The 27,518-nt window shown below is 33.2% G+C and overlaps 1 protein-coding gene across 1 annotated transcript in view; it reads left to right on the top strand.

Moving 5' to 3' along the window:
• LOC150110452 (chloride channel protein 2-like) overlaps positions 1-26,371 on the top strand; it is a 528,627-nt gene extending 502,256 nt beyond the window's left edge. The window contains exons 24-25 of the mRNA XM_090399378.1: positions 5,847-5,933; positions 18,884-26,371. Coding sequence (XP_090255504.1) covers positions 5,847-5,933; positions 18,884-19,123 — 327 coding nt within the window. The 3' untranslated portion in view covers positions 19,124-26,371. The remainder of the gene's footprint in view (positions 1-5,846; positions 5,934-18,883) is intronic.
• The last annotated feature ends 1,147 nt before the right edge of the window (positions 26,372-27,518 follow it).

Genomic DNA, 27,518 nt, shown 5'->3' with positions numbered 1-27,518 from the left:
CACATTAACATGGAAAGGTATATAACACTCGTATATTTTATTTTCCCCGAGTTCAGTTTGATTTATGTTTTATAATATACAAAGTGTAATATAAAATTTATATTCATTGAAGAAAGTCAAATTAAAATCAATTTTGCCTTATATTCCTTTTTTATTTAAAGTACCTATTTATATTATACTTTTTCCGAACTTGGCTGACTATTATGCTAGGGGAGGAGGCATCAAAATCTTTGAGGTGTTGAAGTGGGGCATGATCCAAAAACATTGGGAAACACTGCCCTAAGGGAAGAATGTTCCAGGGAGTTAGCATTAGCTTGTTTAAGAAGTCTTGCAACAGCACAAGTCCCAAAGGAGTTGAAGGTAGGTAAAAATGTTCCACTTCACAAAGATGCTAGGGCTGAGGCTACATATTATGGATCAGTCTGTGTATGTAGAGTTGTGGTTGAGGTGTTGGAGAAGTTGGTGAGAGCTAGGATACAGAAGTGGGTTGATAACAGCAGTAGTATTCTCTGTGATTTGTTTCAATAATAAAATACTATGAGTCGGCTTTACATTAGCTACTTCAGTGGCACTTTTTAGAATTGTCTGTTATTATTTAATTGCTGTTCTATGATCCTATACTGAAGCTGCCTATGACACTTAGGCGAAATATTACATTAAATAAGTTTTTTATGTGAGTGTTCCTCTGTTTTTAATATTTCTTTTAATTCTCTATGATTATCAAGTCTCCATAGCTCATTTGGTATTGGTGATGCCCTTTGATTAGAAAGATCTGGGTTTGAATCCCATCTATGACAAGAAGAATCTTTATAAAGGCTTTTCAGCTGAAGGTGAGTTAGCAAGTCACATACAGAGGTGGTGGCAGGGTGTTTCATCCCACAAAACTGATGTACTGACCACAATAACTCACATAATTAACAGACATAATACACTGATTTTATAGCCTGAGTTGTTTCAGCCATAAATCCAAAATATCCAACTAAATCTTTTATTGTCAGCATCCAGTTGTTAAAGGAAAGTCATGTTTTACCAATTTACTCATGGACTATCACAAGTGATGAATGCATTGGACAAAGGAAATGTATGTAGAGTGGTACACTTAGATTTTGCAAAGGCTTGTGATATATTGCACGTTGGCAACTAAATCGGAATGAATGGAATTACATACTAGATTAGTTTTAATAAGGGAATACCGTGAGTAGACATATAAATACAAAATTAATAACGGAAAAACTCAAGTAAAAAGATTATTTAAAAGTATAATTTTTGCCTGCGTGTCACAGGCATCTTCAGTACATTAAAACTGATGTACTGACCACAATAACTCACATGATTAACAGACATAATACACTGATTTTATAGCCTGAGTTGTTTCAGCCATAAATCCAAAATATCCAACTAAATCTTATTGTCAGCATCCAGTTGTTAAAGGAAAGTCATGTTTTACCAATTTACTCATGGACTATCACAAGTGATGAATGCATTGGACAAAGAAAATGTATGTAGAGTGGTACACTTAGATTTTGCAAAGGCTTGTGATATATTGCACGTTGGCAACTAAATCGGAACGAATGGAATTACATACTAGATTAGTTTTAATAAGGGAATACCGTGAGTAGACATATAAATACAAAATTAATAACGGAAAAACTCAAGTAAAAAGATTATTTAAAAGTATAATTTTTGCCTGCGTGTCACAGGCATCTTCAGTACATTTTAAGCTAAAATTAAACAATAACTGACAATTCCCAAAAGCGCCACCTAAGTAGCTAATGTAAGATAACTAAAAAGGTCAATAAATTTCCTAACTAACTAATACAATAAAATGTTAGGAAAGATTAACTGATTTATAAAGTACTATCTCCCATAAAGGGAATAGACGTAAACCATCGGATCTGTTTAAGTTAGGAGAGTAAAGTAAAGACGCCTGTGACACGCAGGTGAAATTTATACTATTAAATAATCTTTTTACGTGAGTTTTTCCATTATTAATTTTGTATTTATACTAGATTAGTGAGTTGTATGGGATAAGGTATCCCAAAAGAGGAAAATTATTAGTGGTTTTTGCCACTGTTCTGGGGCTGTTGTTTTGCTTGCTTGTATATTAATGATATTGGGGTGAGTTTAGCTACAGATATGCAACTGTGTAAATGATACAAAATTGGAAAGATTGATGATGAAGCAAGCAAACATTTTTGACCTTACAGAATGACCTGACTAGATTGTATGAGTGGGCAAGTGAGTGGACTAATCAGTTCAGTGTTGCAAACTGTAAGGTTCTGATATGTATAGAAAAGCTTAGGTGCTGTTGATTATGAATAATAGCATTTCTGTATAAACAGTATGAAGAGAGTAAAAAAATTAATTAATTTATTGAACTTACTAAAATTTCATTGGTTTTCTACCCAACATCTCATAGCAAATTATAACTGTGACAAGCACACAGCCACTAAACTAAAACATTAGAAACAATTTTAATTGTAAATGAAACAGAATTAACATCCTAAAATGGCATTCTCATCTATGAGCCAGATATCCATAAAGTTAATTTGGATAAGGGCTATCTGGTCTCAGAATGATTGTCTCTTATATCTTTGATAAATTAATGCACCCATACCTGTTGGGGGGTGGGGGGGGGTGCTTCATAATGGATGCTGATTCTAAAAATAGCCTCTCATACCTATAGCAACTTCCTTGGAATATTGATGTTTTCATTTCTTCCATTTAATCCTATGTGAAGGCATATCCAGAGCATGGTCCGCTAGTCCTGAGCCCTTGCCATAGAGATGATAACAGATGTAATTTTTGTGTTCTTAAAGGCAGGTGTTAACTGATCTACGAGTCTGTCCAAACTAGGCTAAACTGCTAGGGCACAAGGAACTTTATACACTCCAGAATATGCAAGAAGTCAAAGTTGATCTTTAGGGGAATGGATGAAGGTAGCTAGCCTTCTTTCTAAATACATTAGTGATATGGCTTCCTAATGTCTCATTATTTTTTTCCATTTACAGAAAATCCACATATACAGGAAAGTATTTATGCAAGCAAACACACACACACCACCACCCATCCAAACAGCATCCTGAAAACACTTACTCGCTGAGTCGGGGCTGTTTGTTTAAATGACACAGCTTTTGAAACTAAGCTCAGGAACCTTTGCAGACCTTTTTAGCTAATGGTTAAAACCTGTGTAAAATAGATAAAATGCTGCATGCACCCCATCCCTCCTGCAACCAACAGAAGGATTACAGTAAAATCATTCCCATCACATATATTAAGAGTACATCAGAAATCATAATTAAGTTCTCTGCAAATATAATCTCCTATCAACTTTCAAACCACTCCTTCAGCTATCCTAAAGATCAACTTTATCCTTTTGCAGATTTTTGGGTGTATAAAGTTCCTGTGCCCAAGTTTAACCTACTTTGGACAGACAGGTAGTTCAGATCAGGACAAGTAGACTATATTCTGGATACTCCTTCATAACACGATTAAATGGAAGAAGACTTCCATATATAGGTCTGAGAGACAGTTTTAAGAATCAGCATCTGCTTTGAAGCATTCCCTCAACAAGTATGGTTGGATTAGGAATTTTATTTTCCACTTGGCTAGACTATAATAAATGTAGTTTAATCTTTTATCCAAGTGTATGCAAACAAAGTTTGCGCCTGAAGTATCTTCAGGACTGAGGCAACTCGTAGTAAAGGTGGTCCAAGCTCTCATCACTCCTTGTCTTACTATCTCCCATAATGCAAAGCACATCTCCTTGCGGACATGTATAATGCTATGCATTAAGGGATAGAGCCACTATCCAGACTGGTTTCGACCTTTATTGAGGTCTCGTCAGTGGGAGCCAGACCCAGAATTGGTGATACTAAGGCAGAAGCAATGGAGAGGTCATATTTACTTATATGAGTTGCCAAAAGGTGTACCACCTTATTATTCTAAATTACTCTGGATTTAGAGAAAGATGTTGGAAGTTTATTTTCCACTTGGTTAGACTATAATAAGTTTAGGTTAATCCTTTATCCAAGTGTATGCAAACAGAGTTTGCACCTGAAGTATCTTCAGGACTGAGGCAACTCGTAGTAAAGGTGGGCCAAGCTCTCATCACTCCTTGTCTCAGTATCTCCCATAATGCAAAACGCATCTCTTTGCAGACATGTATAATGCTATGCATTAAGGGAAGGGACACTAACCAGATATAGTCTAACCAAGTGGAAAATAAACTTCAACATCTTTCTCAAAATGCAGAGTAATTTAATAATAAGGTGAGACACCTTTTGGCAACTCGTATAAGTAAATGTGACCTCTCCACTGCCTTAGTATCACCAATTCTGGATCTGACTCCCACTGACGAGACCTCAATAAAGGTCGAAACTGGTCTGGGTAGTGGCCCTTCCCTTAATGCATAGCATTATACATGTCCACAAGAAGATGTGCTTTGCATTATGGGAGATACTGAGACAAGGAGTGATGAGAGCTTGGTCCACCTTTACTATGAGTTGCCTCAGTCCTGAAGATACGTCAGGTGCAAACTTTGTTTGCATACACGTGGATAAAGGATTAAACTAAACTTATTATAGTCTAACCAAGTGGAAAATAAACTTCCAACATCTTTCTAAATCCAGAGTAATTTAGAATAATAAGATGGTACACCTTTTGGCAACTCATATAAGTAAATATGACCTCTCCATTGCTTCTGCCTTAGTATCACCAATTCTGGGTCTGGCTCCCACTGACAAGACCTCAATAAAGGTCGAAACCATTCTGGATAGTGGCTCTATCCCTTAATGCATGGCATTATACATGTCCGCATGGAGATGTGCTTTGCATAATGGGAGATAGCAAGAGTGATGAGAGCTTGGACCACCTTTACTACGAGTTGCCTCAGTCCTGAAACTTTGTTTGCATACACTTTGATAAAGGATTAAACTATATTTATTATGGTTGGATTAATTTACCACAGATCTTGGAGATGGTCATTCTGAAACCAGATAGCCTGACTTCTTCAGATTAATTTATATGATTATCCAGACCATAGAAGTGCCATGTTAATTCATTATTTCTGTTTCAGTTATGATTTGAATATTTTCTTGTGCCTGTGTGCTTGTCACAATTTTAATTTGTACTCTGAAGATGATGGGTTGAAAATCAGTGATATTAGTAAGTTCAAAAAAAAATTTTTTTTTCCCCCTCTCTTGGTATTGTTTATACTGTGAAACACTATTATGAATGTAAGGTTCTGAAATTTGGCAAGCAGTGTTGGGATGTGAAGTATATAATTGATGGAGAAATTTTTTGAAGGAAGCTGAGGAGACCAGATCTGCAAATGGTTGTGAACAATGACTTGAAGTTCAGGAATTACATTGTGATGACTTCACAAATCGTGAAGTCATCACATCAGATTATGATGCACAGAACCTTAATGATGTAATATATGGTTCCATATTATAAGGCCTTATTGATTTGGTTACTCAATTTTCTTAGCGATGAGGATATATTAGATAGGGTGTAGAGAGGATTGACTAAGGTGGTAACTGGTCTTTAGTATGTGAGGTACAAAGACAAATTGAGGGACTGCAATTTGCAAAGCCTCGTATAGGAGGAAAGAAGATATTTAAGTTGTTTAAGTTTGTAGAAGGTTGTTACCAGATTAATATATAGATATAGGAAATATTTTTCATAAAATGGTAGAAGGGGTAGAACAAGTGGTCATCTTCTGTTATTTTTGCTTAGCATCTCTAGAACAGCATGTTAATTTATTGTCATTGTGGTATTATTTATACTTACATTATATTTGAACATGTAGATTGAAACTGATGTGTAGTATATTTTTCTTGTAGGTGCATTCCCTGTTCTCAATGCTAGGCTTAAACCATGCTTATGTGACAGCTATTGGACGCTTAGTAGGAGTAGTTGCTTTGAAAGAGGTGAGTGCTATTATAATTTAAGGGGAAACATGTAATAATTACAAAGCAGTTAATTATTAAATACATTGCCTTTGCAGAGTAATTATTAATTTTTTCTATTGCCACAATGAAATACCAAATCATTCCAACAGAGCTACTTACATTTAGCTAGCTCTCTTTGCCATACTCTTTTTGCATGTCCATAAAAATTAGAATTAATAGCAACTTTCTGTTTAATTTTGTGTCTGTGTGGTAACAATGCTGAGGCTGCCTATTGTGTGAAAAAATTCAAGTTTCATTCTCATTGTATAATGAGAGAAACATTTATAGAGACTTTTTAACTAAAGGCAGATTAAAACTAGTCTCTGATTGCTCAGGTTTTTTGTCTCACAGTATATGCACACTGGAAAATATGCAATTTCCAGAACATTTGATCAAATCTGGTTCAGAGGTCTACTCAGCAGATGTCTACTTTCATCCTTTCCAATTGGATGGCCAGTTTTCTTTCTCTCTCTCTCTGGCTGTTCACTGCATTCAGAGGAAAGGCCAAATCTCTGTGATACTAGGCATCACTAGGTGATAGATATTTCATTATCCAGTATAATGCCACTTTGCTTTGCTTAATGGAAGTGGCAAAAAGTCATTTTTGGGTTCTCTTGTCTTGGTTTATTCTTTCAGCATACAGTATAAATAATACTTTCATAATTACATCAAACATCCTGAAGAACTCAGCATTTATTCTTGTGTTTGGGGGGAGCGGAGATGCAGCTTTAAAATGGTTATTTCTAGAAAGTATACTGGACCTAATCAAAGGGGCATAGAAAACTATCTAGCTGTTTTCACAGTGTTTTTAGTGCTGAGACCATAATTTTCACATAAGTTGGTTGAAATTTTCCATGTGTATGGTATAGTAAAGAATCCATTCCAGTTTCAGCTCATCTAAAACCAACAACTGAAAAATCAAGTAAAGAGAAATAGATTACATTAGTTTGCAAATATATGTAGTCTTAATTCCAACCCCGATTATATTCATTTTTACCTTTAGTCTGAAAACCCTTTTCCTAACACTCAAATGTCAGTTTTCTTGAGTCACTTCCATCTTCCAAGTTGCTCTTTTCATATCAAAGGTGGCATTTGTGCTTATGATTGCTTTGATATACCATGTCATAGTTTCCAACATAGAATCTCCCAATTTTGATCTACTTCCATTTTACCAGATTAATTTATTGTCTGTTACTTGTCTAATACTACTAACTGTCCTGAAAATTTTGATTTCATTTCTTTAAATGCGGATTTTCTCCAATGTCCCATTTTGCTCATGGTGGGGTCTATTTTTTTGGAGATTTTAAGGTTCACAATTTGGCTTCCCTTTTCCAGCTGCATAGATTAAGCAGGTAGAGAGATGTTGAAGCATTTGAGTAATCGTATACAAATTATTTACATGCTTACGAGAATGCCAGATAATCCCAAACATTGCCCAAACTCCTCTGGAGTGATCTTTTGAAATGTACAGTGGAAGGTTGTTTGTCCTCTCAGAAATAAAGAATACAATCTAGTATGGATTTCTTCTCCCATGGAGAAACATTCACATCATTCTCATTCACATGTTGTATGTCCTTATAAGAATACCAAGCAGGATGATCATCAGAAATTCTCTCCCTTATTTCTGTTATCGGATTATTGTTTTCAGTCCTCTGATCCAGTTGTACTGAATGCATTACTGAAACAACTCTTATTGGAATTGAATATTTCTTCTCCATTTCACTTTAAAAATCTTTATTCTCCAATATATTTCTCTTGTACCAAGGCTGTACAAGAGAAAAATTAGGCATATTGCAACTGGCTTTTGTTGAAATCCCAGTCCTTTTTTATTTTATTTTTATTTTTTATTATATTTATTTTTTTGTGCCAAAGTTTGAAATAACTGCAGCCAACTACCAGCACATCCAAAACTGAATATGATGTAAACAGAAATTTACATCATATCCAAACACAGTAATAATGCTTTCTGGTCTCTTTTCCAAAGTTATTTGTCACAACGTATGTCTGACTGTGCTTCCACTTCTGTTTGCACTTAGGTTCCATTGCATCATTACTTGCAGAAAAAGCCTGCCTTCTTACTTGTCTTCCTGTATAGAGTCTTGGTAAGTTGTCCTTCCACCATTCTAAACACATAATTCACTGGCTCCTCTAATATTTTTGCTAGAAAAAGATCAAAAGAACCTTGTCTAAATTGGATGTCAAAAGATTTCCTGGTACTGATGGCATTTTAGGTGGGAGATGAAATTTCATTTCCCAATATGAAATCACTGCCTTGCTTATCTGAGTGGAGGTCTGAAGTGGCTTGAAACATTCCATGTTAAGTCTTCTGAGCAAGGTTTTTAGAGAATGTAAAAAATAATAAATTAAATTAGAAAAATAAAATCTTTAGCCCACCTGCAGTACTAGTGGACTGAAGGTTTGTGCTCCAGAGTTGACTCCCTCTTCTGTATTGATGCCTTTTTCTAGTGGTATCTGTTCTGTAGCCTATGATTTTTGATGGAGAAACAACTGTGGGAAATCCATTTAAATAAGAAAACACACACATAACCACTGGTTCTGTGTTACCCTTGTGCTTTTCAGCCCTAATAAAACTCAATTCTGTTTTATTTCTCACAAAATAAACCATTTCTTCCAGTCTCCCTTTTGGCATAAACATATTAGATAGCTCCTTACTTTATTTCTGAACATTTATTAACTCTACAAATTGCAAATTCATCTAGTCATTGAATGTTGTTTGCCAATTTGGTGTGGTGCCTCTAAGAGCTCTCTAAAAAATTCCTGGCTCAGTATTTTATTCCATTTTCTTTCATACAAATATTCTGTTTCTGCTGTTTGCATTTCCATGATTACTCTTCATCAGAATTGGTATTGATAATACTTCCACTCCTTTCTACAAGTACAGCAACTATTCAGCATTCCATTTACAGTTCAACACCAGACTTACAGAACAAATTTTTCTTCTGTTTCATTCATTCCTTCTATTCTGTCTTTGGAAGAAATTTCCCACTTATGTATTCCTAAAGAGTATAGTCTACAAGGCTTCACATCCAATGCCAATAGATTTCTTCTTTCTCATTTTTCTGTCCATCCTTGATATACTATAGGTTGAAAACATCTGTATTAAAGGATGTTCCCAAACTTTCAGTATCCATGTACCGCCTTTAAAACTTCAATAATGGCAGAATACCCACTCTCAGGCAAGGACAATTTGTGAGAAGTTTAATATTTCATTCAAACATGAATAATTATAAAAGTGTGCATTTTTCAACATTCGTGCTATCAGGGCCGGCTCTAGAATTTTTGCCGCCCAGTGCAATCCATTACTTGCTGTCCCAGCACCAACCTCAAATTAACTTTTGGAATTTTGAAAACCATTATGTTCAACATTAGTTTCATGACTATTAATTTTAAATATAGTACCATTAATAATAATGCACTGATAAAGTGATTAAAATACTGCATATTCATAAAATAAACCATCGACTTCATCAATTGACAATTAAATGAAATGTAGTTATAATTTATTACTTACATATATGGAATGATCTTCACTTGTACAACGGTGAACTGTTACACGTTATAGTTTTAGCACTATTTTCACATTATTTTAATCAGAATGTATATGGTTTTTGGTATCTACTGATTAAAAATACACTTCTTTTGCTTTCATATTTGTAAAATCAGAAATTAGGTCTGCATAGTCTAATTTCTGACCGATTTCATGTTCAATGGAAATCATGGCAAGTCCTTCCAATCTAGTTTCAGCCATTGTTGAGCATAAGTAAGTTTTAATAAGATTCAGTTTTGAGAAACTACGCTCACCACGTGCAGCCGTCACAGGCAATGTCAGTAATATTCTTAGATCAACAGCGACATTCGAAGCAAAGTTATTTTCAACAATAAAAAAGAACTTCAATTGGCGGCTTATTTTCTGGTACTAATTTGGACACTACTTTCAGTTCATCACATAGCTCAATTGCATCGATGTCTCTATTTTCTTCATGTGTTAAAACGGCTTCTAGGTTTTTACAATTGTCTAAGAGCTCATTTGTCGTCTCAGATTTTAATTTAGAGATGTTATATAAAAATGAAAAATGTGAACTGTGATGTTCCAATTGCTCGAACCTTTCTTCAATAGAATTAGTTGCAACATTAATAATAAAAAAGAAAAACTCAACTTTGAATTTTGTTTTGGGATCTAAAATAGGTTCATCTCTTGCTTCATAATCATGTTGCTTTTTCTGCTGATACAATCTAGTACTTTTGAATGTTGGTTTCAAATCAGCATCAGCTTCGACTTTTTCAGCTAATGTTGTAGCATCGACAAGAAAATTTTGAAATGATTTATCATTTCTGAGATTCTTAAGACTTTTAAGAACATTACCCAATGTTGTTATGGCACTAGACAATTCCATCTTTATGCTTTGCAACAGTTTACTTGCAACATTAATTTCATTTAAAACATAGTGCCATATAACCAGACAACATAAAAATTTAAAGTCTCTAAGTTTTAGAGCAAGATTTTCAGCTTCGTGTGTCGCCATTTTGTCTACTAACTCATCATCAGCAATTTCTATCAGTGCATAATAAAACTCCTGAATATAGGTATTAAAGGACGAATAGCATCAATTCTAGATTCCCAGCGAGTTGTACTTAATGGCTTTGGCGTTAGGGTTGTAATATGTGTCTTAAGGATTCCCCAACGCAGCATTGATCCTGAGAAAAACACATACAATTTCTGAACCGTTTCAAAAAATGAAATCCCTTCTCTAGATGACATTGTGGCATTGTTGACCACCAAGTTGAGAGAATGAGAACAGCAAGGGATATAAAAAGCTCTTGGGTTCATGTCCCTAATGTGTTGTTGAACTCCTGAATGCTTTCCTTTCATGTTCGATCCATTGTCATAACCCTGGCCACGCACGTTTGCGATTGGAATATTCATGTCTGATAATTTTCTTATGATACATTCGGTTAACGCTGAGCCTGTAGTGGCTTCTACAGGAATGAAACCAAGAAAATGCTCATGAATGTTGATATCAGTTGGATCCGTATTAACAAATCTTACAATTAGTGTTAATTATCAATGTGGCTTACATCGGGAGTACAGTCTGCAACTATGCTGTAATATTTAGCTTTCTCAACCATAGAAATTATTTGTTTTTTTATAGTTCCAGAGAGGAGAGCAATCAATTCATTTTGAATATTTTTCCCAAGATAATGTTGGGCCGAACCACAAGTTACTCTCATTAAATGTTCAAACATTGCACTGTCAAATCTGGCAAATAGTTCAACAAGCTGTAATAAATTTCCATTGTTAGGGTCATATAAATTATCATATGTTCCATGAAATGGTAAGCATTGTTGGCCCAAGAACCGGACAACAGCAATTAGGCGTTCTATTATGCTCCTACAGTGCCAAATTTCTGAATTTAATAACTTTTGTTGCATTGAATCAATTGTCTGTTCTAATTTAATCCTGGACGATAATTCAATCCACTTTTTATGGGACTCCAAATGGTTTTTAGATTTCTCGTGTTCATTAAGATACACATACAAATGACTCCAATCATTATAACCATCAGTAGTGAATGACATTATATTACAGGAAAACTTACAGCAGAAACAAAATACAGAATCTTTTTCTTTTGAATACACTAACCAATGATTGATTAATATGTTCTCCATTGCTTAGTTCCCTGGTGTAAAAATTTAATGAAAATTTCCTACCATTAGAGCTGATGGAAAAATGAAATCACTGTTTGGTTTCTCTGGCATGCTTTTTTTTACGATTTCCAGTCTTTTGGGATCGCTTAAAGAAGGATTCCATCTAGCTGGATCGGTGTACCTATCAAGTTCATCATTATGATATGACAATTTCTAGATTCGGAAATTGTCATATCAGTCTCATTTTCGAGATTCCTTGCAATGTCTATGTTACTGGGATCCGAGTTAGAAGTACTTGCCATGAGCTCAGAATCATTGATTTCGGTACATTTACTTATTTCCTCCTGCCCCTACATCAGCTGATTCAGTTTTTAGATATTTAAGTAAAGTCCCACTATGTTTTTGAATATGACGTTCTTTTTCCAGTTTCTGTTTGCGATATTTTGCACCTGATAGTTTTTTTCTTTTATCGGATATTGTAATCTATTTGAATATTAAAATTGTTTTAAGCCCTACCATAAAATATTATTATTAGTATGGTATTATTTAGTTGAAACACTAACTACTAATTTACATAAAACTCTAAAAAAAAATTATCACTGTAACAATCACTAACACTGAGCAAAATCAACTTTCCTTAATACACGCTCAAAAAAACTGAAACGTTCTGTAGATTACGGTATCGACGGCTATCACTCAAAGAGAAGGACTCTAGTGGAAATTTCAATTACTTCATATATGACTCGTTTTCTACACGTGTCTTGCCTTAGGCAGTAATTCATATAATCGGATTAAGTTCCAAGTTCCCGTGTTTAGTTCACATGGTATGCATACACAATACTAAGAATTAGCATAATTAATACAATTAACAACTACAAGTTTTTACAAATATATTACAATATATTATACAAAATAGTGGCACACAACAGTTGGTAATATTTTAACATTTATTCTGATGAACAAAAATTGGCCTTGGGAATGGCAGATTATGTTAAATTCTGAATGAGATACTATTATATTATAATTCTTCTCATTCAGAATTTAACACCAGCTAACAGTGGGAAATTCAATTCATATTAAGTTAACAAGCACAAGATGGAAATATAATATCGCATAATGAACTTTTAAATGCAGTTTTATTGCAGACTCCATTGTTGCATATGCAAGGAATAGAAAGGAGAGGCGAGAGGGGAAAGGGAAAGAGAGTAAGCGAAGAATGACTCACATAGCTTCGATTACCGAAGAGCATTACGCGAGTATCATTGGTCGACGGATTGTCGGAAATAGAAACAGCATCATGGACATAATAAGTCACTAGTCAACTTATTATAAAAACTGCGATCAGTATTTTTATTATTTATTCCACATCTTCACTTTATTCACTTTCGTTTTGGCCACCCGCCCCCAAAAAAATTGCCGCCCCGTGCAAATGCATGCATTGACCGTCGGTAGAGCTGGTCCTGCATGCTATAATACATTACGAACATGTGAAATACTTTTTTAAATGATTAAATACAGGTATACAAATTCAATATACATACACTAGAAACAGATTACGAAATTCAAATTTTGAATAATAATAATAATAAAAAATTAATGGCATGAATGAAATTTATTGGAGAGTTCTGACTGCTTGATTTGAACTATTTGAATTTAAACTTTTAATGTAGACAAAACCATGTGGCTGGAATGTAATTAACTAGATGTGAATCCAAAGGAAGGTCAGTCAGTAATCCAAGTGACGCATTTTGTTTAAAACTACCTTTAGAATTTTTAGTCATTGAAAAATTAATTATAAGATAGATCTACACTTATCTGCAACAATACAGTGACAAAAATATAAAAGTAATAAATTTTTTTTTAAAAAAAAGTACCTCACATCCCCTAAAGATCTTAAATGTTCCCCTAGGGGTATGCATTCCACAATTTGGGAAACACTGCTCTAATCAATGGGATTACCATTAAAAAATACAATGGATTGGACTTCCCCCCTCCTCAGCTTGCCTTACTAATGCAGAAGTGTTCTAGTTCTGTGTTCCATATTCTTATACTCAAGGCTCAAGAAACCCACTTGCGAGTTATCAGAGACAAGTGGCCACAAGTGAATTTTCGGTATCTTTCTAAATGTTTCAAAATATATTATTCTTTGCATAATTTACACTTGTTTTTCCATTTTAAAACATCATCTCATTCATTGTCAAGTTATTCGATCACAAGCAGCTGCCAACAAATTTATTAAAGACATTTTATTTCCAACTAGGAGATAGCATCTTTATTTAATTAATAAAATGAACAGTCATTGAAATCTCAAGCCGTCATACTTCTTCTCCCAACTGTTATCTTGTAGTTATTGTCATAGCACAACAATTGATAACATTTAAACATTTTTATTTCTATATGAAAGACTTTATAATATCTGCTATTGAGTTCCAGAAATCCTCTCATTTTTGTCCCAGTCGTATTATGCAGTGTTCTTCTCACCTCATGTATACCCCTTATGTGTGTGTCATATTTCTGGTTTTCATTTTCGTCATGAAGTGGCAAAAATGAGCTGCTATTATGCGTTGTCGTTACAGCGCCTTTCTTGAAAGCAGCAAATCTTGCACACTTCAAGCAAAACAGGTATGTTTTTCATATCATGAATTAATTTAAATTATGGTTCTCATTTCCAATATATGAATTTTATAATTAAATCAATACATTAATTTATTATTATTATTATTATATTGATAACATTTAAACATTTTTATATCTATATGAAAGACTTTGTAATATCTGTAATTTGTAATACAATCACAAACATCTTGTGGGCATGGATGTTTGTGATTGTCTGTGGAAATGTCAGTGGTGGTGGTCGGCAGTAGATGGCATTGGTGTAGCTGCAGACAGTTGGTGGAAATAGAGCTGTAGAGTAGGTGCCCTCCCTCAATGAGTCTATGGACTCCTTGGAGGTGTCAAATAATAATAATAAAAATAATAATTAATTTAGTTCAATATTAACCTTATATGTGTATTCAGTATGCACGACATATGTAATAGATAATTATATATTAAAAAAATAAACCTGTACTTATAAATACAAAAGTTAAAAACTGGCACAATTTAATTAAATACTGTAGTATATCGAGGTGCCGCATTCTAATATAGTATTGTGCTAAGCTTATTTTCACAGTTCTCAAGATGAATTAACTTAATGTAAGAAATACTTGAGCATTTTATATAATGACAAGGCTTTTTAACCACGTACCGGCCAGGACACATATATATATATATGTCCAAGTTTCCATGGATGCGAAGTGCATATTAAAATTGTAATACCATTGATATTACATTGATCGATACGAAGCGTTTGAGGATGTGTATTTGACCATAATGGCCGGTAAGGTGGTTAACACTGTTATTTAAAAAATACAATTATTTTCTAAGACAAGTCAAAGATCGAATCACGTGCCTGAGTACATCATGAAAAGTGAGTCTGACTCCACAGCCTGTGCCACCTAGATTCTTATTTTTGTGAATTTTATTATTTGTCTTTCTTATTAAATTATTGATTATGGATAATTTATATAAATTCACCCTTCATTATGAACAATAAATGAAAGAAAAGACAAACTACACTTCTAAGTTTTGTGAAGTGGTGCAAGACTGAAGGCGAATTATAGGCACCAGAAAGTGTTAACAGCACTGGAAGAAAGAGTTCTGTTGTGTCATCAATAAAAACAATCAGGTGAGATGTGCATTTCAAGACAAATGGCTCATGGAATTCATGTATGAGGTTGTGTTACCTCATACATGAATTACATTGCATTTTGTAATACCTAAAAAAAGAAAAAATATCCTCAGGTTTGCTGACAGCAACTCTAAATTGCTACAGGATTTTCAAGAACCCTTTCAAAGTAGAGACATTTAGGTTTCATGAAGCATCTAATTCTCACAAAAGATGCTGTGACAGACTTAGCCAGAAAACACACCTCTAGCTGCTTGTCAAAAGAAAATGGATTCTAAAATGTTTGAACACCTTAAGTGCCTTTTTAATACAGCCTATTATAGCTAAATTCAATGAACCATTTACTGATCTCAAAAACTTAATAGCTTGCTAAATAAGCATGATATCGATCCAGGCCCAGGAGCAGTATGACCAGAATGACATGAAATGTAAGAATTTGTGTCGGTTATTGCTGATGTTGTTAAACAAGAATTAGGTAAGACCATCAAAAACGTAAGGAGAGAGAGTGAGTCTTCTTTTAGATGCTTCTACAGATGTTTCAAATGAAGAATTTGTTCTTTATATGAGATACATAAAGAAAAATCAAACTGAAAGAGGCATTTGTTTCCATAATTCCTCTTCAAAACTCAACAGTTGCTGGATACTTTAATACGTTATATGTGAAATGAATAATTATTCTTGACATGTAGGACTAGTTATTGGCTAGTAGGCATTGGAACAGATGGAGCAGGAAACATGCTAGTTTAAAAAAAAAAAAAAAACTTATATCAACACATTGATATAAGGTCTGATATTCGAACAGTACTTAAAAAAAATATATATATATATATATATATCTTTTAGCAAAATTCACCAAAAAGCCTGAAAGAAAAGTAGAAAAAAGTTGGGAAAAGTAGCAACTATGTTACGAACAAAAATCCTGTAGTTTAAGTATCTGCATTCAGTAAGGTGGGTGTCTAATAAAGTAGGAGTGCTGACTGCTAATAATTACTTTGCGGGTAGTGCATTCGGAGGAAATAGACAATGGAAAAGAGAATGATGTTGCAATATCAAAAGGCTTGTTAAAGAAAATGAAGACATACTACTTTTCAAGAAGAATCCATTTTTTCTTAGATTTCTTTTAACTTGATGCAAACAACTGTCACTGATTTTTCAAAGGGATTTACTAATACATCAAACAAAATACCATTTGGGCAGTATAACTGGAATGCCCTGAAAGAGATGAGAGAAGCACCACAACCTTTTGACTGGAAATTTTTAGATAAAATAGTGTAGGTGTATAATGGTATAAAGATAATGCATGCAGAGAGCTATTCGAATGTTGAACAGAAAAAAAACTATAAATGAATGAATAATGTATTTAATAAAAAGACTTAGTGAAAATGAATCAGAAATTGCTGAAAGTTGTTTCATTATTAGATGTATTTACCTGGCCTAAAGATATGGAAAATTTTGTGAAAAAAGAAATTAAGATTTTATAGACATCTCCGGAAATATTTTTATAATAATGAAGAAACAGTTTCGACAAATTTGGTGAAAGAGTGGTACGAGTTCAACGTTTTAGAGAAGCATTTAAACATACAAGATCTTTTTTGAAAGAACAATGAATAATATGGACAGGTTTCCATTTCTCTCAAAACTGCTTGAAATTGTAATTATTATATCAGCAAGTATGTCATTGTGTGAACGGAGTTTTAGTCAAGTGAATCCAATAAAGGGAAGTTGAGGTCATCAGTGAATCCTTCCACCTTGAATGACTTATTGATGATAAATATGAATGGTCCTTCTTTGCAGGATTTTGTTTCCAGATAAAGCAGTTGACAGGTGGTATTTTGCAACCAAGAAAAGACATACTGGAGGCCACCTGAAGCTCTTGTGTAAATGAACTGTGTTGTGGTATACATTTTAAACTCACATTTTAAAAAAAAAAAGGATATTTGTGCATAACTGCACATAAATAAAACATGTACAGGTAATCCCTTGTTTAACGCAGGATTTGATATACACGGCAAGAGTTTTGATTAATGTGCCTTTAACCCTGCAGAGCTCACAGCTGATCTGACAGATACATGCAAAATGTTTACTATAAATATTCTTACACAATTCAGTGTATAGCTTGCAGGTCATGAGTAGCTGTACATTCATATGTTACGAGTGATATTCTGCACTGTTTTTTCCTGTCAGTTTGGTTTAACACGTGTTATGTAAAGGTTTGTGATATTTGACAGTAAATTGTATCTGAGAGATACCGCGACCTCCGATGTCAGTATAGTATGGTTTAGTTTTTTTTTTTTATTTTATTCTTTGTTCAATAATTTCTAAATTGTAACTGAAAATAAATAAACTATCATGTATTACTGAAATAGAGCTAAAGGCATATTTATCATACATGTCCTCTAGGAGATGTTCTTTACATTTATGGAAAATACTAGGGAAAGTGATCTGGAGCTTACTCCACCTTTACTACGAGTTGCTCATAAGATTGCTTATGCTTGCATCTGCCGAAACTTTTAGTTTCTATATATTCGGCACAAAACTCATAGTTTCTATATTCGGCTAAAATAATGTTGGATTCAATATCCACTTAATTTGTACTATCATGTATTATATTTGCAGTGTTTTTTTCTTTATTCGATTATTGATTATTGCTTGTTTGCCGAGGTCTGGAGAGTCATTTTGCTTGTTATCGTAGAATTTATACTAAAACTGTTGAAACGACTATTGATAACGTCTTTCGATAAAAAAAAAAATGCAATAAATAATGCAGGTACAAATATTTATTAAACATTTACTTTGCATTCATTTTTTATCTTTCCTAAAAGAGTACCATATTAAACCAATTATTAATACAGTAATCAATCATGGACGAATTGTAATTTTTTACCACTGATTATTAGATTTGATTAACACGATTTTGATATACGCGGCAACATCGCGGGATTAATTAACCGTGTTAATCGAGGGATACCCGTATTATTTTTTGTCACTGATCATAACATGTAGGTTTTTTAAAACATCACCTATAACAATATTTATATAAAGCAGGTCAATACCTTAGGTAAGTAAAATTTTTTGTGACTAGTAGATTTAAGTTTTATTTCTGGAGCTCTGCTTATACTTACATGCAAGCACACAAAGGGTCAGCAATAGATTGATTATCCTGGTCATAACTGATATGCAGACAATTGATTATTAACAACTGGTTTAATAATCTATAGTCCCTATGTGAAATTCAACCATAGATATTGATTTTGTTTGCTTTCCATTTTTGCACCTGCATACAAGTGCATAATCTTACTTTTGTTGCTGTCAAGATATTCTGGTAATAAAGGTGAAATATATCTAACTTGATTCTTTTCTTTAAGCAAAACATGATTTACTATTTGAATAACTAACTGTGTTATGTGTGTGTGTGTAAATTTGTAATAGCATGACTTTAGTCAGTACGTTGTTTAATATGAGCAATGTAATGTGAATTATTTCTAATATTGTTGTGAATTTATGATATTAACTAAGAATTCTCTGTCGTTGACAGGTTCGGAAAGCAATTGAGAACATGCAAGGTGGTGGTTTTGCTAGGAATTCACCTGGAACATGTGAAGCCACCAGCAATATTATCAATAATTCTACTTATTCTCCATCAGAGCCACCTTCAGAGACTGCATCAGAAGCCCCTTCTGAAGCACCGTCAGAAACACAGTCAGAATCAGAAGACATACCAGAAACTAGCAGATTTACCTTCAACATTCGAAATAGTCATAACTCTCCTGTTTGAACTTAAATCACATTACAAGAAATGAACTTGGGTCTTCTGTTGGTGTTTAGCCTGTGAATTTTACAATTACAGACTGTGCCTTAGTCATACAGACAGTTAGCCTTTTCCAACTTAGTAAGGCTATTTTGATCAGTTGTATACTCAAGAAAGTTTTTACAAGTTATCTTTCAGGGAGATTCATTGATGTGATGTAGTTTATAGTTTTGTACTCGTGAAGTTGTTAGTAGTTTTGCAAAAAAATGAGTACAAATATTTCCTTATTTCATACATTTATTAGTGGCTGCTATAGTAGCTATAGTAGTGCACATATATTTGCTATAGTAGTGCACATATGTCATCTGTACTGTGAAAAATTTAAGTCTGCAGTTACTATACTGGATAATCTAGAGCTGTAAACTTAAATGTATGGAAATGATCCATTATGACATTTTTACTCATTTTGATCATTGAATATCTGAGGTCTACTGTGTTCGAAAAATATTGTGCCACATTTACTTACAGGAAAAGAATAGGTAAAACATGGGAAGTTTGAATATATTAATATAATATTCAGTGAAAATTGAATTCATATATAGTTCTGTAATTTACTGTGACAATATTTTTACCATTTAACAGCTTAGTTTTTTTAATGGTAATTACTAATGGCATACCATCACAATAAGACAAAATGAACTATAGATTTATTGTCAGCTGTTATCTCACTGGATTTAAAATCAACATCTTCAGAGTACAATACGCTTGTTAAAGCACCTATTACCATATCTAGGTATGTAGCAAAAAAATTCAGAATGTAATGGAATGAATAAGAATACCCTGAGACTTGATCAGGACATGTTATACAGTTGAGATAAAGTTCTTAAAATTCACTCCCAAATTTTAGGTTACTTAACAAGTTATGGTCAGGATGAGAGGAGGACCTTGACATGTAGAAGTAAAGAGGTAATGTTTCAGTTGCATAAGTCCTTGATAGGCTACCTATGGATTACAATACACAGATTTAGTCATCTGGATTTTGAGGGATATTGGAGGAGATCCAAAGATGATTGACTGAGGTGGTTTCCGATCACAGGAAAGTGCGGGTATGAAGACAGATTGGAGGAATGCCACAGAGCTTCATGTATAAGGAGAGGGGGAGGAATGTGACTGATATATAAATTGATAAGAGGTTGTTAAGATTTTTTTTATATAATGGATGGGAGTTGGGATAGAATGAGAGGCCATCCTTTGAAGCTGTATATGGAAAGTGTGAGCAAGGTATGAGGAACATGTTTTGAAGAGTGATTGGTAAGTGAAGTGCATTGCCAGAGAATATATTAAGTGTGTAAATACTGAATGACTTTAAGGCATGGTTCACTGATCTTGGTCAACAGTAGGGACCGCCTATGATGAGTCTTTTTACTCCTCAGAGAAGTCTAATGTTAATTATAATAATAAACTATTAATATATATACTTGTGAAGACCAAAATTTAAGATCTGCCAGTATATGTAGTCCTGACAAATAATTACTTTGGAGGAAAATTGTTGATAGGAAGTTTTCATAATAATGTAAACTTAATCTTGTAATACCATCATAGCATCTTGTACATCCCTTGATCATTCATATCAGGAATTTGATGATGATGATACCTGAGAAAGTTAGGGCAGTGCTTTTGCTGACTTAAAAAGTAGACTAAAATATTCACCATACTTCAAATGATATGTCCACAGCACAGTCTGCTAGTCCTGAATTGCCATGATGGGGTAGTATATTTATTTCTTATGCTGTTGTTAGTTTTCACTTCTTCCATTACAATTCAAATGTTTCCATATTTGCTTTTAGTGATTGCCTTACTTGTTTGTAACAATACTTATTAGACAATTCTTTTAATTAACAAAAAAGTATATCATCATCATCATTTGCTGGTGTATACTCTCAAAGAGTATACCAGACATTTTGATAATGAAACATTGTTTCCTATCAACAGTTGTCCTTCAGATTTGTCATTATTGAGCAGGTTTCGATTTGATCTGCATTTATATATCTAAACCACTGGATATTTTTTCACTGATAAAGCACTCACAACCAACTCTAGCAACTCATTCACTACTCTCCAAGCAGAAAATATAGTTTTCACACACCTTTGTTAACCACACTCTTACACAACTTCCAATGACTACCTTGCCCTCTCTATTTTCTCTTGCAGTCATTCCTCGACTTATGTCTGTTTGAGTTACATCCATGATCCCATAAGGGAATAAATAACATTTTCGACTATGCTTTCAAACAAGATGCAAGCAAGTGTTAATTAAAAAGGTTTTTATTTAGCAACAGTGCATCATGCAACAATGCAGTAGTAAAGTATTCAGCAGCAACCTCCCTCAGCAGTCGGAAAGTGGCTTCAACAGTTCCTCTGTTGATTTTGTGTTTAAAAAATAGGTTATTTGTGTATTTATCGTTAAATATTTCATGATGTTTTGTGCAACACGGCCCCTACATGCCCATTTAAAAAACCTAGTGCAGAATCACAAAAAAAGAGGTGAGGAATTAATCTTGCAATGAAGTTGCAAGTTCAACAATAGTGACGAAGCAACAACAAGGTCCTATTGAATGATTGGAAAAGCTACTTCCATCATGCATAGAGGACCAAAAGCGCATATCTCTTAGCACTATGACAATAGCCGCTAAGGCACTAAGTCTCTTACTATGAATTCAATGCATCTTCCAGTTGGTTCATGAAATTCAAGCAGCGTTTTGCACTTCATAATGTGAAAATGTATGGTGAATATGCAAGTTCTGATGAGAAGGCTTCCAAGGAATTTATGGAGAAATTGGATAAAATTATTATGGAGGAAATCTCTTCCTATATCTATGATGTACAAATTAAACAACAGAGGACCAAGTAGTGAGCCCTGTAGTACACCACTAATCACCTGCCATTAACTTCTCCATAAAACACTCTGATGTCTGTCCATCAGCCATCATTTAATCTACATCACTAGATTCATATCCATCCCATTTACTCCAATTTATGCAACAGAGTTCTATGTGGAATCTTGTCAAATGCCTTTGCAAAGTCCAGCAGTATCTCTGAGCAGCAATTTCCTTTATCTGCTTCCATTGTCACTGTATTATATAAGGCAAGCAAACTAAGGCAGAACATACCCTTCATAAAACCATGTTGCCCCTTATAATGGAACATATTCATATCTACCCAGTTCCGAATTCTGTCTTTTACCAATTTCTCCAGTATCTTAACCACCACGTCTAATATACTGATTGGCTTATAATTTGTTGCTTCTGTCTTGGAACTGTCTTTATGGACTATTTTGTCCTCAGCTAGCTTTCTCTCATAATTAGCTTTAGCCTTCCTTACCATACAAAAATCACCACATTTTATCATCTTCACCAACCAGTATCATCCTTCCATAACATACTTTCTTTTACTATGCACTTATTCAAAAGAACTTATTTTCCCCCCTCAGTAGCTAACTGCTGCTTATACTGCACCTTTGCTACTTTTACCAACCTAGTTACCCTCCTTGTCTCTTCTTTGTACGTTTCATGTAACTTCTTCCAGATTGTGTGCCAGCTTCATCCTATTTCATGCCTGCCTTAATTAAACCTCCTGTTCCTTGGAATACAATCAGGCATTGCCTCTGCTAGATGATTCAGTGAGGATTTGGATGGAAAGGAGATCAATTCCTCATTCCAAGATATAGCTGCAAGCTGTCTCCTGAGCTTTTCAAATCCTTATATGGCTGACCACCACCACCCAGGTGATCACTTCATGGTTGCTGTTACCATATGGAAGGCAATTCAACACCTCGTTTGTAATAATATCCTTAAAGCTATCTTAAAATTTTCCATTTCTTTTCTGTCATAACTGCATCATTGTGCTATAACATCATACTTGCACTGCTTATTGCATCATCTTATTGCACTGCTCCTGGTGGAAGCATATTCTAAATCTAGTCAGCCTGATTTATCAATGTTTATCAAAATATATCAATAGAATGTGAGTGTGTTATAGTCATCAGTGTTTAGATAATGTTTAGATTTGTAAAAATAAAAAAAAAGATTTTCTGAACTGAAGAGGAAACTTATTTTTAATTACTAAGCAAATGAAATTGATGTCACAAATATTATCATTGTCACCTCACTTCCACAAGCTAACATTTAGTATATCCTCCATTGCATTTATTCATTGTAGATGGTACCTACCAGTTTATCTATTAATGCATTCCACTCACCATACCTTCTATGAAAGGAATCTTTTTCTTATTTTCTTTTTTTAATGCATTATTACTCAGTTTCCAGGAATGACTTCTTGTCAACACTCCTTTCATCTGATAATCTGTGCACAGTTGTCCAAATGTTCTTTTAAAAATACTCTAACAAAGGAAGTATATTTCTCTGTATACAGTGGGAAATCTACTTTCTGTATGTAGTTGTCAATGTTCTCTTTCATTATTGCTAATCCTTTGCGTGGACTTTGACTTTTAATGTTTTTCTTGAAGTTCAACTTCTTTCTTTACTTCTTTTGCGACAGCTGATCAGTATAACATATCTCTTTAATCTAAAATGCGAAACTCTCTGAATTTTGTCTGTTTTATGTCATCTTTTATGTATATAATATTGTATTATATTTTAAGTATAAGATTTCACATGTTATCAGACTATATTTCCATTGCTTATAGCAGTGGAAATAACTAGTCTGAATAGCATGTGAAAGTTAAAAATTTGCTGCTAATATGTAATATCTCTCTCTCTCTTTCTCTTTCTCTCACTCACTCACTCACTCACTCACTCACTCACTCACTCACACACACACACACACAAACTTATCTAATGAAGTAAACTAGAAATGTAACTTTTAAACATATTTTGAGCAGTTGGGAAATATTTAACTATTGATAACTGCAGAAAAAAAAAATTTTTTTTTCTTTACTACAATGTGAATATGGAGTCAAAAACCCAACTGGATGAAGTTAAATAAGAAATCTTAAATGAAAATTAAGAATACAAAAGAAAAGAAAAGCAAATTGGAAATCATTTATTCAAAATCAAGCTATATCCATATGATACATTTAATATATACAATAATATTTGCTGTATTATTAGTGATTTCAGTCTTATTGAGTTACAAGATTCATAACTCTCTGGCAATGCATTTCATTATCTACCACTTGGTTGCTAATTTTTAAAATGAATATTTTGGTATTCTGCTCTGATTAGGCTAGATGTTATAATTAGTGCTGCTTAAATATTATTTTAAAGAATTGCTAAAGTAGAAAAGTGGGTGGCCATTTATCTGTTGAATGATTATCACAGAATACTCTCTGAATGAAACTGCTTAATCTAGCTGAAAATTCTTACTTAACAGCAACAAACAAAAGGCAGGCAAATGCACATTTGAACCATGAAAGTATGAGGGCTTCCATAATGCTTATCCTTGGACTTCACTATGAGTCTCCTCATGTGCTATTTTACATAATATAAGTTTTCCCAAGATCAGAGTATTTTGTGTTTCTGCACAAGTGCTCTTTTTCGAGGGTTTTGTTGACAGAATATGATGAATTGTGTTTATAACTTATACTATAGTACTTTGATTTTTTAACGATACTTGTGACATAATGATTAGAAATATATACACGTTAGCACAAGAATAATGTTTAATTTGCCAAATATTTGGTCTGAATATTACTGAATAATATGTTATTTAAGATATTATATGAATTTCTGAATTAATATCTTTAATTATGTTTTTTAAAAAATGTTTACTCTTCTAATACTTAGCGATATGACATCATGTGGTGCGTTCTATGTATGAATGATCAATTGTTCGTATTCCACTTTGTTTTTTTAAACTATTTCTATGTATCCACTGAAGATGGTCTATAATATTCAGACCGAAATATTTGGCAAATTAAACATTATTCTTGTGCTAATGTGTATATATTTCTAATTATACTATAGTACGCCCACAGATACGAGACCCTTCGACACTTCTGCACATGTCAAAAGAAGGAGAATCCATTCCAATAATAGGGTAATCAATCCATATTGTGGGATGAGTGTTTATTATTACAGGTCCGAAAATTAATCTCTCTTTTATGATCATTGTAGTTTTTAAAGTGGTAACTATTTTGCTTGTATAACAGCTGGAAAATTTTACGTATAAATCACGTGATTTTGCATGTTGGTGACCAATTCATACATCGCCTTATTTCTTTTTCCCCTTCAACATGAATTGACTCTTCTTGGCAGTCTTCGAATGATAGCTCTCGCTTATGTGGTCGGACTATATAATGAAATGTAAAATAGTCACATCCAACAGAGAAAATGCTTCACATTTGTAGCAAAATAATGTAGAAACTTGACATATTCAAGTAAGTAATACGAAAATCTGTTGAGTAAGGAGGTTCATTTAAACTTAATTTAAATATATTTAAATTGTTGAAGTATCAAACAACTCAAGCTCCATCTTTTTTAGAATCAAGTTTTATATAAATCAGTATACAAATGTTAAGCAAAACAAAAATAATATTTCATGTTAATAGCAAAATAAGATATTTTAGCATTTATTTTAAACTAGTATTTGGTCACCACTAATATTATATTTGAAGTTCTCTTATATTAATGTGGTTTGCTTAATAAATAGAACATTTTTTTTTGCACTGGAGAAAAATGTAAAGAAGAAATAATAATTTATCTATTTTATAGACATATTTTAAATGGAACATCTGTCTGAAAAAATTTACACAGCATATACTCATCATGTGTTTAGCATTTAAATGACCTATTTTTTTTTTATTTTTTTAATATCACATTTTTTATTTGAAGTGTATGGTTACAACAATGTTTGACTAGTCGAAATCATGTATGTCACTATTTTTTGTCTGCAAGTATACAGTGATTTAAATGTATATTTTTAGTACTTGTGAAAGTATAACATGTTGTACATTTTTCACCTTTATTGTTTAAAAAACTGGAGATGATTTATACATAAGGAGAAACTCCAGGATATTATGTAAAGTTTATTGTAATTTACATCTCTGTACAGGGGAAGACATTAATACTTTGGCATCTTTCCCTTCTTTATCTGATTGTGTTCATCAGTAAGGCTACCCAGAAACATTTTGGTGCAATAATAAGACATTCCATGTTTTTTTTTGTTTTTTTTCCCCCCTCTCTCTCTCTCTCTTCCTCTCCCTTTCTTTCCACCCTTAATTGTACAGAAATGAAGAATAAACTATTTATAGTTCTGTATAAAACTGTGTTGTTTGTTTTTATAGATATTATGCAGAATGCTTTTGTGGTATGAATGGTAAGTACTGATATGATTCTAAGAATACAGTATGCAACAGATGCTTTCCATTTAGCAGAGTGCAAATGTTCACTGACTTCAACTGTGCAGGAACCTGAGACTGTTTGTACATTATGGTTGCAATATCTTGAGACTTTTGTGCCACAGATATTAAGTGATTATAGCTTATACTTTAAAAATATGTATATTTTATGAAAATCACAAGAATATTTCCCTCCTTATTTATGAAATGTAAAAACTACAATTCACATGCAATAATTAACTGTGCTGAACTTTCATTTTCAAATTTTATTGAAGTAATTTTAAACTGGAATGGGCTGGCAGAGGTCTCTCTATTTATCTGTCAATCTATCTATATCTCTACACCGGTGTTTCCCAAAGTGTGATGTGTATACCCTCAGGGTATCCATGATTAATTTTTTGATAACTAAAAAATCTAAAGGAATTTTTTGTATCAACTGACTTCTGTTAGGTTGACCTGTGTCTGGTTGATGACATGATTGCATTTCAACTGCTTGGTTTGAACTGCTTGAATTGAAAGTTTAAATTCAAATAGTTCAGACCACACAATCAGAACATTATCCCGTAAATTCTGGACTCATACATATCTTTTTCCTAAGTAATTTCCTCAAAGTTTTATTTTCTTTTGAAAATAACACTTTGAGGAAATTACTTATTTAATCTAACTTCTTTTAGATTAAATAAACAAGTAACTAATTAAATAAATAAGTAAACTAGTTACATTATTATTTCTAACAAGTAACTGTTAGAAATAATAATGTAACTAATGTCACTTTAAATTTGGTTGGATATTAAAAAAATTATTTAAATTTTCTGAAATTCTTAGCAAAATAGACAATCTGAAAAAAATACAAGGAAATAAAAATTTCATACAGAAAATTTGTCCCACCCCACCTTCAGTACACAGTCCAACCTATAGTATTGTGTTCTTACTGGATATCCCACAAAAAAAGCTGACAGTTTTATTTCTGATGTAAGAAATACTGGAAACACCTTATGTATCCTATGACAAATATTTAAAAAAATAAATAAACAAATATGATTCTAAAATCTTCTTGACAACTGT

This window comes from Typopeltis vanoorti, chromosome 1 (genome assembly GCF_054136105.1).
Source record: "Typopeltis vanoorti isolate ZY-2024b chromosome 1, IOZ_Tvanoo_1.0, whole genome shotgun sequence".
Lineage (NCBI taxonomy): Eukaryota > Metazoa > Arthropoda > Arachnida > Uropygi > Thelyphonidae > Typopeltis > Typopeltis vanoorti.
Note: the sequence above shows the minus strand (reverse complement) of the source record. Positions and strands in the feature narration are given on the sequence as shown.